The sequence below is a fragment of the Pituophis catenifer genome, unplaced genomic scaffold (assembly GCF_029215685.1).
Source record: "Pituophis catenifer annectens isolate HBS135680 unplaced genomic scaffold, rPitCat1.0.hap2 SCAF_1, whole genome shotgun sequence".
Taxonomy (NCBI): Eukaryota; Metazoa; Chordata; class Lepidosauria; order Squamata; family Colubridae; genus Pituophis; species Pituophis catenifer.
Window position 1 is genome coordinate 53436934 of NW_027256881.1, and position 15481 is coordinate 53452414.

The window sequence follows — 15481 nt, forward strand, 5'->3', positions numbered from 1 at the left end:
CTACCCATTTGTTTTTAGAGGCATCGGTCTACCCATTTGTTTTTGGAGGCACCGGTCTACTCATTTGTTTTTGGAGGCACCAGTCTACCCATTTGTTTTTCGAGCGCTCTGGTCTACCACCACACTGCCTTTTAACACTGATCAGCTGTAGGGCGGCCCTTTGAAGCCCCGCGGCAAGAGTTTAAACAATTTTTTTCCTTCTAGCGGATCAGCTGGGACTCGGGAGGCAGCGAATAGATTGGGGGCGGGGCCAAATAAAAGGTAAGAATAACGTGGGGGGTGGGCAGGAGGACCCAGCTCCCAAACAAAGAGAATTGGTTCGGTGACATCATATCTTCATGGCTACCAGCTTGGCCGAACCAGGCCGAACCGGGAGGAACCCACCACTGTCTCAGCTTAAGCAATGGGACATGTAACAGAGTTTATATTACATGAAAGAAAGTAGTTTAAAAAAACCTGGACCCCAAACTGTATTTGGAAACAAACTGAAAGCCAGTGGTATTAATTTAAGAGTGAAATGTAATCTACTAAACACAATATTTGCAGGTCTAGCCATAGACTCTAAATACATTTCAGTGGCAGTGCTATGTGAAGCATATTTCAATAATACAAGCAAGAGAATATTAAAGTCCCAATCAGAAGGGACTTTATGGTATATTGGATGATGATGAAAAATAAGAACTTCTACAAAAGTTTTCTATATCCTCACCCCCAATGACATGCTTCATCTTCACTTCCCAGATTGGGAAAGGTTGATCTATGATGATTGAAACCAGAGGTATTAAATCACCTATTCTGCTCAAATCCTGACTACTTTAGCTGGCATGGAGCTAGGAAGCTTGAATCCCATATAAAGCTGCTTTTGCAATATGAAAGTCAGTAAATAAAAATTCTGGTTTCTTTTTTTCTATGAATATTGCAATACCCTGGGAAGATTTATCAAATATGTTAGCTAAATTTTAAAGCTCTTCTCATTGTATTTTGTTACCCCTGTGTATACTCCTACGTCTACTATTACGCAGCTAGTCTCTGCATTATTGTGTGTGTATTACCAATCAAAGCTGAAAATCAAGTTGAAAATCACCTTTGAGAATTCTGCTTTTATTCTTCTAGTTTTTCAAATTTTGAAACCATACATACAACCTAAATCAACTACAAGAGTAAATTCTGTGTAATTCCTTCTGCCCAGCTGGAGTCAATATTGACAAAACAGGCTGGCTCAATTAGAAAGAATATTAGAATTGGATGCTTCAAAAGCCTTCCAATTTCAGAGAAAACATCTGGAATTACATGCACAGGCCCACAAATGATGATCATAAACTGTGTACAATGCAAAATAAGTGAGTGAAGCCAATACATATAATATTTAGAATTCAGCTCTATTATTAAAAACTGAACCTTTCAAACTATGCCAGATTGGGTCTATGTAGTCCCCAGGTACATTTCATATATTACCGCTGTGTGAGTCATGCTAACTAGGAAATGTATAACAATTTGAAATGGTGGCTTGCCATCTAGCCCTGATTGGTTAGATCATTGATTATGCTGCTGCCAGTTCCTACCTAGGAGACCCACTGAACTAAAAGGAATCCCATTAGAAGGTTCATTCCTGCCTGTTTATGGGGGCATTTTAGGTAGACAGGGAATGTTGTTATGCAAGGTGTCCTCGCTTTCTCTTAAGAGGTTTTCTCTCAAGGTTTCTATGAATTTCTCCCTGCCACTCTATCCACAGCTGCTGCTATCTCTCTTTGACATTTGTATCAGCCTTTTACTTTATCATATGAAATATCTTTTTAGGAGGCGGTGGCGGGGGAGCCTAGAAAATACTCAGGCCACAGTAAAAGATGGAAGAAATAAATGTACAGAGATAGGAACAATGATTTTAAGTAAATATTAATTTATTAAGCAATAATTGCACTTGCTAGCCTTGGCTTTGCATGTTCCCCATAAAGAGGCTTGAGGATAACAGTTGGGATGCCAAATATATCCCCAGATGTGGACAGAAATAGAATTTCCAAGACATAAACTAAGGTAGCAAGTTTATTTAGACCTAAATGTAGGCAAATTTATGGGCAATAGGGACTAGTCTATCTTTCTGAAATACAATGTGAAAATTCAGAATTTATGGGCACAAAAAAAAACAGTGATAGCAGTTAACACAAAGACTGTTTTAAAAGTTATATCAGGCAGCTCTGTCAGTGGCTAATAATACTAGGAATACAAAAGTGGAATATCTGTTGTCAGAGACAGTATGTCATCTGTCTGATGGGAATGAATTAGAAATAATAGCTTTTGCTATCATGGCACGTTGGAGCATTTTGTGAACTGCATTTTGCTGGGTATTCTGGGAGACTGATTTCTAGGCTGAATTAACATACAGTTTGATGCAGGAGGGGTCTTAGGGATATTTGGCTTGAGAAATATATAAAACAGTATTTGGTTTCAAGGCGGTTAGAAATAGAGTTAAATCTATACAAACAGGGCAAAATTAACTAAAATATGAATTAGCAATAAAGTGAGTCTTAATATAATAACAGGGATACCTGTTTCACTTCAATAGGGATACCTATTTCAATTGATAAATTGAGTACCTTCAATTCTGGAGGTATTTCTTTATAAGAAACATTCAAATTCAAATGTCAGTATTCATTCAAGCTTGATATACTGACTTCAGACATAATATTAAACTATGGATTGTTTTATCAAATAATAGTCTTCCCCCCCCCACTTGTTATCTCTTTTTGTTGACTTATCCCATAGCTTTTCCTTATTTTCTAAAGTGTTGCTTTGGTGTCTCTAAGAGGCTCTATGAGCACATCTCTCCCTTTCAGGCTGTAACAGTGTCTGGGAAGGACTTAGGAAATGGTCAGATAAGAGGCAGCACACCCCAGAGCTGCATAGTGGATAGAGCAAGAAGCTCAGAAGGGACTCTCCTCAATTTACATCTGATCACTTAGCAGCTGTTCAAAATTATGATGGGAAGATACTTAGGACTAAAATTCAGAGTTCCCATAGTCACATGATCACATTTTTGGGCATTCAGCAACCAGCCTGTATTTACAGCAATTTGCAGTATCCTGTGGTCACATGATTGTGATTTATAATATATATTTTTTTGAAACGGGCATTTACTTCCAGTTTCAGCCAACAATGGCCATTGCGGACAAAGGATTTGCTTAACGACTACAGATTTGTTTAATGACCATGGTGATTTGTTTGAGGACCACCACAAAATAGTGTTATAATATTGGGTTGGTCATGTAATTACCGACTTAGCAGCCACAAGGTCTGACCATAATTCTGGGCTCAATTACAGTCGTAACTCAAGGACTGCCTTGCAAGGAGATGGCAGGAGATTTGTACTTTCAGGCTTGCAAGATTTTGTTAATATAGCTTTACAATAAAATAGAATTAGTTTGTCTGGCTGAGTTTCCTGTCCTTTGGTAAAGCTGACACATACAAATCCGCACTCAAAAATGACTTTTTTTCTTTTTGGTAAGTTCTATCTCAGCTGTCTCTGCCTAGGCAGTTAGTATCCCCTTAAAATATGTCATTTAAAAAGAAGAGAGGGACAGTATTTCAAAGTACATGATTTTTCTTCAGCAGCAGTTCAGTCTTCGATTATTTTGAGATATAAAAGTAGCCACAAAGAAGAATGCATATATATTCAGTATATAAGAACTAATCTTGAGTTTTGCTGTTGACCTTGCCCTCTGCAAAAATCCTCTGAAATGATTTCAAGTTGTTGCAGTAGGTTTTGTCTCAAAGTTGGTGAAGAAAAATATTAAACCTGTCTCTGCTAAACAGACAGATTATGTAATCATGAATATTGACCAGGACTGTGATCTTCCCTTTCTAGGGTTGAAAGGGACTGAATCCAATGCTGCTTACTTCCATGAATTCCAAGGATAACAATTCTGAGGATTTCACAGAGATTTTCATATTTTTTAACTACTCAATATTTGGTGGCTACTGAAATATTCAAGCTGGTTGCTAAAAATTAGCCTCAGGTTTAATAGTGTGTAAACTACACATAATCTACAGCGGTTTAATATGCTTCTTCTAAGCTTCTCTGCAATCTCCCGTAGTATTATTTCTGACTAGACCACATTTAAAAAGTCTTCTGATATATCTTGGAGATAAAACTACCAGTGGTTCATTTTCTTTCCTTTTTTTCTTTCTCTAGTTATGTTACATGAAGCCTACATCTTTGTCTCTCAGACAGGAGAAAGTGAAGGCAGACACAGCCAGTTCTAACTATTCATGGCATCTGATTTGGGGAACATTGGTGCAAAAGAAAAGCGCTGAAAAAGCATGTCAAAAGAAAAAAGGATGAATACTCTTTTTAAAAAGGGAACCAATTAGTATTTAAAACTGTAAAGTGGAATCATTTTGAAATTTAAAAACTCATGAATTTCTTTTTATCTTTTGAAGGGGACATTACAGAGCTAAGCATATTATTATGAGAAGAAGGCAGGAAAATCCAGTTTGTACATTTAGAAAATCATGATGAGCGTGGTGTCTTATTCTTCATCCTGCTAACTGGGAGGAATAAATAAATAAATTTCACAATAAGGTTTTCTTGTCAGAGGGTTATTGAAAAGAAACACATCAAAGCCTATTGAACAGAATAGAAATGACAGAAGATTGTGAGACAATTGTCTTGCTCGATCTGGTCCAGAATGACCTGATAGTTCTGTGGAAAGGGGCACAAGTTATGAATTTAAGTGTGTGAGACCGTAAATGCAGCAGTATCTGTTAATTTCTTACATATTCATTGTATTCCTCAGAATACACAATTCTATGCAAATCTGGCTTTTTAAAAGTTACTTTTTTCTATTTTACTTATAATTATAAAATATAAAGATTAGAAGGGACCAGTATTGTCCTTTGCAGTAATCTGCTATACAGCATTCCTGACAGATGGCTATCCATCTGCTTAAACACCTCAAGTCAAAAGAGTTTACTGCCTCCCAAAGATATCCAAACAGATCTGATTATTAAAAAATTATCCAGTTGTCCAACCAAAATCTGTATCTTTGTAAATCAAGCTCATTGTTTCTTATTGTACAGAAGATAATTCTGCTCTGTCTTCCACATGCCAGCTGAAGGAAATGCTGACTTCCAAAGTCTAATCTGCCTCAGCAACAAAGTTACTACCAGAAGTTAGAGATAGGAGAGGCAGGGTGAGGAATGATTCTTTTGGTGCCATGGCTCTTCTGCCACCAGGTTGGATAACAATCTAGAACCAAACTAACAGCAAAGGAGCCATTCTCCCCTGCTTTTCTTCCTCTGCTGCTTCTGCTGCAGACACAACTTAGAGCAGGAGTCTCCAACCTTGGCAACTTTAAGACTTGTGGACTTCAATGCCAAGAGTTGAAGTCCACAAAGTGTACTTTAGAGAGTAGAAGCTGAAAGTAGGGGGAGAGAAAGAGAGTAACTAGGTCTTTCTGTACCAGTAGTCACTGCACCAAAAGACAAGTTGTTCCTATAGAGTGAACTTGACTTCCTTTCCCACTAGGAAGGAGAGTCAAATGGAAGGGACATTCAGTTGGGAAAGTTGTCCATGAGTGACAGCAGAAGAGACTAAAGGTAGCTTCATCTTAATGGCTTCTTCTGGCTCCATAGCAAAGGTGTCCATGTAGAGATGCCAGCAGAACTATCAGTGCTGTGATGAAGTGCTGCCCACATGCCAGCAGCTTGACAGGAGAATCTGGTTGCTTTGCTAAACTTACCTTGGACTGATTTACCCCTGTTTCCTGCTCAACATAGCTTGTCTTGGCAGAATTGAAAAATAAAACAAAACAAAACACTGTATTTGCAGTGGAGCAAAAAATTGCAGGGAGAGACTTTCTTCCCAGTGAGCTGGGAGTAGTTTAAGGACAACATTAAATATTCATGTCCATAACAAACAGTTAATGGGGTGTTGTTTGTGTTCAGCTGTACAGGATATATGGATGAACCCTGAATCACAAGCTATGGTTATTAATAGTGAAGTAGTATCAATAAGGCTACTTAAGATGTGCTTTTAAAAAAAAAATAAATGCAAGATGATCAAGAGCCTTGGTACTACAGTGGTTTAAAGCACCCTGTTATTAACACAGCTGCCTGCAATTTACTGCTGGTTCGAATCTCTCCAAGGCTCAAGGTTGACTCAGCCTTCCATCCTTTCTAAGGTAGGTTAAATGAGGACCCAGTTTGTGGGGGCAATAAGCTGACTTTGTATAAAAATATACAAAAGTATGAAGGCTATTGCTGAGCACATTGTAAGCCGCCCTGAGTCTCCGGAGAAGGGCGGCATATAAATCAAATTAAAAAAAAAATATATAAAGACCTATTTTGGAATATTTTTTCCCCTGAATTTATAGCAGCTCAGATATCCCTATTAATACAGAAGTAGCAAACTAGATGCTTTAGAATCATATAAGATGGATTGTTATAATCAATAATAAAATAAATCATGATTTTTCAAGAACTTGAAATAATGTTTGTCTGACTAGCTTGTTTAAAAAGAGGAACAAAAGAAATATAGCAAAATTGTATGATGAGCTCATGGCATTTTTTAAAAAGAAAACCCTCACATGGTGGTTGTTGTGGGAGAAATATCTGGAGGAAAAAGTATTAAGTATGTTGACCCTCTTGAATCATAATAAAGGGAGGATTTTAAAAATCTGAAAAACAATGGATGGAATGGATGGGCAGATAGAGAAAGCAGAATCCAATAGCCTTGTTGGATACATCCACAGATCCAGCTAGAACAGGGCTGTCAAATTTGTGGGCCATGGGCCAGATGTGTCATGCGCTGGCCATGCCCATGCCCAGTTTAGTGAAGGGAAAAAAGTTGCGATACATCACGTGATGACGCCATGACGACGTGAATTTGACAGCCCTGATCTAGAACATTGATCCAGTCAGTACATTGGATAAGCTCAGAGATATGCCTGTTCCTACCCTGTTGCTTCCCAACAATTGGTAGTTAAGATATGCTACCTGTGATTCAGGAATTGGTATACCTGCATCAAGGCTAGAAGCCACTAGAAGCCACTGATAGCTGAATATTCCAGGCGTATTTCTGATTTCCTTTAATGTCTCTCCAAATTTGTGGCTATCATTATGGCCTACATATCCTGCATCTAATGGCAGAATATTTATAGCTTATGTCTTGCATTAAAAAAAAAATTGTTTCTAAATATCCTCACACTTAGGATGACACAGGATTCTGACACTATGAGAGATGAAAAAACTTATCTGTCCTCATTTTCATCATGTGCGTGATTTTGCATTATGCCATTGTGTCTCTCCTTTTATAGCTGTACTCTAAGCTAAAATGTTGAAGTACAGTAGATTTTGTGTGTGGAAGAGATGTTCCAGTCTTTGAATCATTTTAGTGGCCCTTTTCTCTTACAAAACTCATTATCCATTCTTCTGAATAGGCTATACACTTAGAATCAGAGAGATGCTATATTAGACTAACCGTGCTTCAGTTTGAATAGTTAACTTCAGGATGTGGTGATAGGAAATTGCTGTCTAGAGAGAAGTCAATCTATCTCTCATGCCATTTAACTTCTACATCAGGAATAGGCAAGGACTGCACTTAAAAATTTGGAGGATGCTGAGTGCCACAGTATGAATACAATTACATGCTGCATGTTCATTTTGGGGCTTTGTTTCAGGGAGTTAGGATTTTTCCTTTTTAAAGAATTGTGATACAGCCATTTTCAGGTTCAGCAAATATGCATCAGAGGGTACTTCAAGGGCTACAAAGAAGAGGACTTGGGACTTGCAGAGTGCCCATCTCTGTTCCATATGAAATTGCTGGGATATCATCCCCAGACATAAATAGAAGTGACATGTGGATGATGTTCCTATGACCTCTGTGTGCCTTTTATCTAATCTATCTGAGTCACTCTGTATTCTGCCTAATGCTCAGCCGCTATAATAGATTGTGGGCCAATGAAATGAATCTAAATCTAGATGTGATGAAAGTGTTTGTCTGGCTTTATGGTGTTTAATTTGATCAGGAGGGTTTTATGTTCAGGTTGCCAGTTTGAATCTGTTTTGGATCCATTGCCACACAAAGGTCCATATTTTTATCAAATTAGATCTGATTGAGGTCTGTCTTAATGATATTTTTACCATTTTCTCACCCAAGAAACAACAACAGCAACTCAGGTCTGAAGTCTCAAAATAATTTTATTATCACCTCAGGTTTTTCCAAAATATAATATAGCAACATTATTGTCAGTTCTCTGTTCAACTACACTATTTTCTGTTAAGAAAGGAATTTACTAGATTAAAAATAGATTAAAAATACTTTTTTATTTTTTCATTCAGGTGCACTACATTACACTATCGTACAGATCTGCCACCAACCAGCATCATTATCACCTTCCATAATGAAGCTCGGTCTACATTGTTGAGGACGATAAGAAGGTAAGATTTATTCATATAGCACTAAAGGGGAGAGGTGAATAGTATCCAAGATATCAACTATTTTATAAATGTTACCATTAAAAAATAATTGAAATTATCTTTAATAAAAAAGGCCAAATCAGCTGTTATGGACATAAAGGTACCACCAAATAAGCATGCACACATAGCCATGAGGCTGTACACTTAAGGAGTAAACAGATGTAGAAAAGGAGCAAGACATTTTAAGGAATTAATCATATGAGTTTAGAAAAAGAAAACAAAATATAGCTAAAACCAGCTTAACTACAATGAATGAATTTCATTCATTAATCATCTCTTCAATTTTCTATCCTAGCAAACCATTCATAGTTTCTACCACATCTGTACATTACTTCATTCACAACCTTTTATTCTTTAAGTTTTTTATTTCAACGTGCTTGTTTGGAATTGGTTGTTCACTTCTGTACTTCAGCCACATTATTTCAGTGGTTGTTTATTCTTAACCCTGTCACTTCTTGTTTTATTTCTTAAGTACTCCATTCCCATTGCATTCAAGTTGCTTTTGATTATGTAGCCTGAAACTCACTTCCATATATAATGAAGTGGAGGAAAGCCACAACTATTTTGCTTCTTTGACAAACATTCATTCCTCTCAGTAGGCTTCATACTACCCTCTCTCCTTCCACCAACATTTGCCCATCTTAAAATTCCTCCATCCCTTTTCTCATCTTTCATGAACATTCTACCAAGATACACAGATCAATCTGTGTGCTCTAATTTTTCATCATTTATGTATAACTTGCAATCATTCACTCCATCTTGTCTGTCAAACACAAGTATTTTGGACTTTGACACATTAATTTTCAAATGCTCTTTATTGCATCATGCAATCAAATATTCACTGCAAATCAATCAGGTTCTCAACCAACAGCAGAGCATTATCTGCATACAAAAATGCATATCTATTCATGTCCCAACTAACCTATCTCTAGCTTCATCACAAACATTACTTATACATTTATTCCTTATTTCAAGCCTGCCATGTGCTTCCTGTAAATCAGTAAATGTACAATCATTTTTCTTCCTCGTATTTATACGTTTTTCAATGATAAGCAAAAATCTCTTCTTCATATTCCTGCCTGGCATAAGGCTGCCACAAATTTTACTTGTCATCGTTGCCCCCTTTTGATCAGTATTCTACCAGACCACCCTCCAATCACTTAACAGAGTAGTTCCTCTGTAGTTTTTCCAATCATTCTTCCTACTCTTTCCATTTTCTAACAGAATGACTGTGGCTTCTTCCAATGATCAAACATGATATAGTCGTCACATACACATTAAACTACTTGCAGAGCTATTTCATAAACACACCACATCCATATTTTATATTTTAATATTTTCCACTAACAATCTCTGCACCTCCAGCCATGTTATTTTTCACACTATTTATGAGTGCTTTTCCTTATTTTTTTCCACTAAGTATCTTTTTTAATGTTTACCATTGTCATAATTTCACACACTTTGTAGCACTGAATTTCCCCTCCTTTACTCTGAATATCTCTTCTGTTCCTCTGCTTCTACATTCTTATATCCACCTCTATTTATTTTTGGCGGGAATTAATATATTTTTATATTTCTATTGATTGTTTTTCTGTATGCACATATGAACAGTAACGCTTAAAGCTATATGTTCAGAACAAACCCTTTTTTAAACAGATGCTTACCAGTCATAATAGTCATTCATCCTTGGCTCTCTAAATGGCCTAATCATTTTTTTTTAATACTTTCTTGTCTGGTTCCCATCCATCTATTTGTTACAATACAATACGATAATTTTACTTCCTGGATCAGGAGTGTCAAACTTGCTGCCTGCAGGACGAATGTGTCACGCACTGGCCACGCCCACCCCCATTTTAGCAAAGGGGAGAAAAGTCACGATACGTCACATGATGACAATGTGACGATGCGAATGTGACAGCCCTGTCCTGGATCAAATTAATGCAGAATGTTATTCAGTTGCCTAAAACCACTTAGTTCTTCCTATTCTCTCTAATCATTGGAGCATTAACATGTAACTTTCACCAATTTATAGATTTGTACTTTTATACACATCTGCAACAACTTTGATTTCACCAGTCTGTACTTATTGACATATACTTTATCCTTTTATCATAAATGAACCTATGATTGCACTTCTCTGCATACATTAATATTCCACTGCACAAGATTGAATCATTTGCATTCTAATCATTTGCATCCTTTCTCTTTCTCCTAGTTTTATAGACAGAGCATATTTCATTCATTATGTCATGCTGTTTTTTCTTTTACTTCTTATACATGCTAAATCTTCCATATACCATGCTGGTAATAATGTAGATCCATAGATATTGCTCATGCTTGGTCAGTTAAGACTTTCACCTAAGACTTAGTAGTATGACAAAGGGTTAACAGCTTTACCAGCCTTAGTCACATCCATAGCACTTGCATTGATGCTATGCTAATTGTAAGAACAGTACCAATCAGTATTGGTATAGTTTAGTTAATATGCTGCATCTTTTACATTTTCATGTTTTTCTGAGCCATCTTGGATCTAACAACTATCTTGAAGACCAGAAAACCATTATGCACAGCCTTCCTAGAAGGTAGATGGTAGATGGTTCTACCATCTATGGACTATGAGAATAACCTAGGAAGACAAGAAGAAGAGCCACAGTCTAGACTATGGTCAGACAAAAGATATCTCACCCCACAGAAGGAATGGAAATATGGAAGGTACCTCAGAAAGGACCTTCCCTAGTAGTCTAGAAAATAAAAGTAATGGAGGGAAGATGGACTTCCAAATTTGCAGATTGATATCAGTCCTTTGAGGTAATCCAGTCAAGAAACCAAAACCATGACTCCCATCTTTATCATAAGATTATGGTAACAGAATCTTGAAATCTTGAAAAATAAAGATTTTTTTTTTATGATAATCCACTTGTAGAGAAAATCCACTCTTATTCCCACCCTTAAATTTAATAAGCTTCGCACAATCACAGTTGTAAAGCTCAGCTTTCCAGGTATTTATCACTTTATTCAGGAATAGACTGACTTGGTAGAAGGCTCGGGATACCAAAAAATACTCCTTTTTTATAGACAAGAAGAACCTAACTGCCTGCCATATTACATAGAAAGCATATATAGGTCCTGCTCTAGATCAGGAACCCTAGATTTTCAATCTTATTTTTTTCCTTCCCAGCTTTCTGAGTTAATAGATACTTTGCCCTTCTCTTGAGGGACTTGGGACTTGATGGGCTGTACTAACTTCATGAACCTCTCTACCATACAGTAGAAACCCCTGTTTTCTGCTCTTTCAGCTTCATTCTTTCTAAAAACTAATCTGAATCCTGAAAAACAGGCCAAATAGTGCTGCCAAAACTGTGCTGTATTGCAACCAAATTTTGTCATCATATCTCAAAGTATTGTACATGAACTACATAAAAAGTGTGCTGACTATTACAGCTTTTTGCCTTGTTAAATATTTCAGATGCCTGATGGCTTTTGGTTTGCACACTTGGAAGGTCACACACTTAGATTCTGCTTTTGTTGGGGGAAGGAAATTAGAGAAATTAATATGATCGGTGATTCCTTTATTATTGTTTAGTTCTCTTTCCCACCCTTTTTTATTGGCAAGTCTTTTGTGAGCAGATCATGCAATTACCAAGCTCATTCATTATTCAAAGCAATCCCACCACTTTCTCAAGCAATTAATTGCTGAAAAGCAGACTGTTCACCAATGATTCATTCTGAAGACTCCAAATGTGAAAATTACAAGCTGTTTTGCACTGGTAAAGATGGGAAAGGATATTCAGGTATCGAAATCCATATATAATTTTTTTCTGTGCTTTGAATATATCTCTGCATGGCATCATTGAATGGAACCTAGCACTATAATGAACAGCTTGTGCAGAAAGTTTGTTTCTTTGTTTAGTCAGTGTATATAGGGGCCTCTTGCAAACATGACTCTGGGTGGTTTACAGTGTTAAAAACAATTAAAATATATACAAAAATGCAAAATCCATAGCAGCTGGAAAAAGATAAAAAAGCCACATTCCAACATTCAACATAGCCAATCAACAGGCTCGGTCCCATGCTCAGGGAAAGAGTCATGTCCTCAGGGCCTTACCAAAGTCCAATACAATTTCTGGAGGAATGACATTCCATAGGAAAGGTGCCCTGACAGAAAAGGCTTTCCTCCTGGGCCCTGTCAGCTGGCACTCCTTAGCTGGTGGGACCCAAAGCATGCCTCTCCTGCAGAATGGATGGGATAGATAGAACAACTGGGGAGAGACAATCCTATCAGTAGTCTAGCCCCAAGCCATAAGGGCTTAAAGGTTCAAGCCCTGCTGTCTGTGCTATTGCATTCTGCAGTAGCTGAACCTTCTGAATGTTCTTCAAGGGCAGGCCCATATAGAGCTCATTGCAGTATCTGGAGGTCACTAAGGCATGAGCGATCATGAATACAGCCTCTTAGTCCAGGAATGCACATAACTGATATATAATCCAAGCTGTGCAAAAAGCCTACCTAACCATGGATGCTATTTACTCCTCAAGCAGGAGCTATGAGTCCAGGAAGCCACCCAGATTGCCCGTCAGCACTGTCCAGTGCCATCTCACTCAGAACAAAAATGAAATGAAATGAAAAGTCCTAGCAGGTCCAAAAATCCCAGGTCTTGCTGGGATTAAGCTAAAGCTTGTTGTACCCCATTTAGAGGCCCCCACAGCTACCAGGCACTGGGGCCATTAGGCAACCTGGGATGGAGTTGTAGTTTGGTACCTCATGCCAAATTATTAGTGGGCCTTGCCCAGAGGCTTTATGTAGCTGCTAAACAGGGGAGGAGAAAGCACTGAAAACCGAAGGACCTTACAGTGCAGGGTTGGACTTCTCCTTCCTTAACAACTTCAAGTGGAACTGAGCCCAAAGGATGGAGAAGAACCATCACAGTACTGTGTTGCCTATACCAAGCTTCTAGAGCCAGTCCAGAAGGATACCACAATTGAAAACTGTTAAGATGGTAAAGAAGAACCAAGGTGGAAACATCACTCCCATCTGATTCCACCAGAGATCATTAAAAATCCGTCGTCGTCATCATCATCATCATCATCATCATCATCATCATCATCATCATCATCCAGACATCAGTGTTGTCTCAGTCTCATAACCATACAGGTTCAAATGTGTAAAGCTAGGTTACTATATTCTTAAAGAATAGCTGTCGTGCTGGCAGAATTTGAATGATATCTATGTTTCAGCAAGGCAGGAAATTATAAATATATGTGTACATTGTTGAAACAGGTAGAATAATTTCATCTAGCTCATATAGTTCTTTTGGACTCAGTAATGATATATAAGAATCTTATATAAATACATTTGAGTGCTAGTTAATGTAGTAGTTAAAACTGGGAGATTGCGATTTTAGTTCCATCTTAGGCACAAAGCCAGCTGGGTCACTCTTTCTCACTTCTAGGAAGAAGACTGTGGTAAAACACTTCTGAAAATCTTGCCAAGACAACGGCAAGGAATAGTCCAGGCAACCTCCAGGAGTAAACATTGAGTAAAAGGCACCAAAATATCAAACAAAAATAAATTAATAAATCTGCACTTTTTAGCTCATTTTGAATTGTATAACTTAATTTTCCATACTGAGAACAAAAAAATACAGCCAAAAGATACATATCAAAGTATTGTCTGGCCATTTTGGGATCTGCATCATTAAATTGGATTTCAGTTACACAAGAAGGAAGGACTCTTGGGTAAACGGAAATTCACTGAAGGGCGCTGGTATTAACAATTTCCATTTAGGAAAGGTACAATTTCTACAAATGATAAAATATTAATAGCTTTCCAGATGATATTGGTTAATGTATGTGTCTTTCTTAAAAGTCTCTAATTCCAGCATTTATTATGGGTAGTATTTGGATGAAAAGTTTTGGAAATGCAGCTAGAAGCTGGAATTGCTCTGAATGGTGATACAGGTAGTCCTCAACTTACAAAAGTTCGTTTAGTGACCGTTCAAAGTTACAATGGCACTGAAAAATGTGACTTATGACCATTTTTCATAGTTATGATCTGTGCAAGCATCCCCATGATTATGTGATCAAAATTCAGATGCTTGACAACTGGTTTATACTTATGACTGTTGCTGTGTCCCGAGGTCATGTGATCAACTTTTGTGACCTCTAACAAGCAAAATCAATGGGGAAGCCAGGTTCACTTAACAACCCAGTTACTGAATTATTAACTGCAGTGATTCACTTAGCAACTGTGGTAAGAAAAGTCGTAAAATGGGGCAAAACTCACTTAACAAATGCCTTACTTAACAATAGAAATGTTGGGCTTAATTGTGGTCATAAGTCAAGGACTACTTGTACTAAATTATAGTTTTATCTCAAATAGATATATATGAGATGTAGATGTAGATAGACATAGAAGAGATATAGATACAGATATATAGTTAACACAGTAAGACATAAATCTGGGAGAGAATGATACCAGAAAAGTGAGAAAAATTGCTGCCAATAATTAGATCATGGGTTGTGCTTCTCAGACTTCCCTGAAGATAATTTTAAGTTGAAATATTATAAGATCTAACTGGAAATTCACAGAAATGTGATAGCCTTACACAAGATTTTGCAAAATCACACCACTGGGATTATGTTGGATGGGTTGATACTTCAGCAATTGGATGTGAAAAAGTGTGATGATACGGAAGACTGAGAAAGGTTGCGGAATTCTAGAGAAGTCAATTTTAAACAAGGTAGGCCATTGATCTGCTTGATATTAGTCAACTTAAAGTTATTTTAAATATATAGTTATGCCCAAGGATATTGAAGGAAAATTATATTTTTAAGTATGTTGCTTTTGGCAATGATAAGAAAAAAGGAATATTTAATGCAAGACTTCTGAATAATGATGAAAAGCAAATGGGATTCACAGGAGACAGTGGTTGAGTTCAGACATGATACCAATCCATAATGAGTTTTGTTACTTTTTGGCTTGTTATGATCTATATAGCTAGCTATTAAATAA

At 37.2% G+C, this 15481-nt stretch overlaps 1 protein-coding gene across 1 annotated transcript in view; it reads left to right on the plus strand.

The window, feature by feature from the left end:
* Positions 1 to 15481, plus strand: part of GALNT14 (polypeptide N-acetylgalactosaminyltransferase 14) — a 306437-nt gene that overhangs the window by 191003 nt on the left and 99953 nt on the right. Inside the window, exon 3 of the mRNA XM_070932429.1 lies at positions 8335 to 8433. Within this exon, the coding sequence (XP_070788530.1) occupies positions 8335 to 8433 (99 nt within the window). The remainder of the gene's footprint in view (positions 1 to 8334; positions 8434 to 15481) is intronic.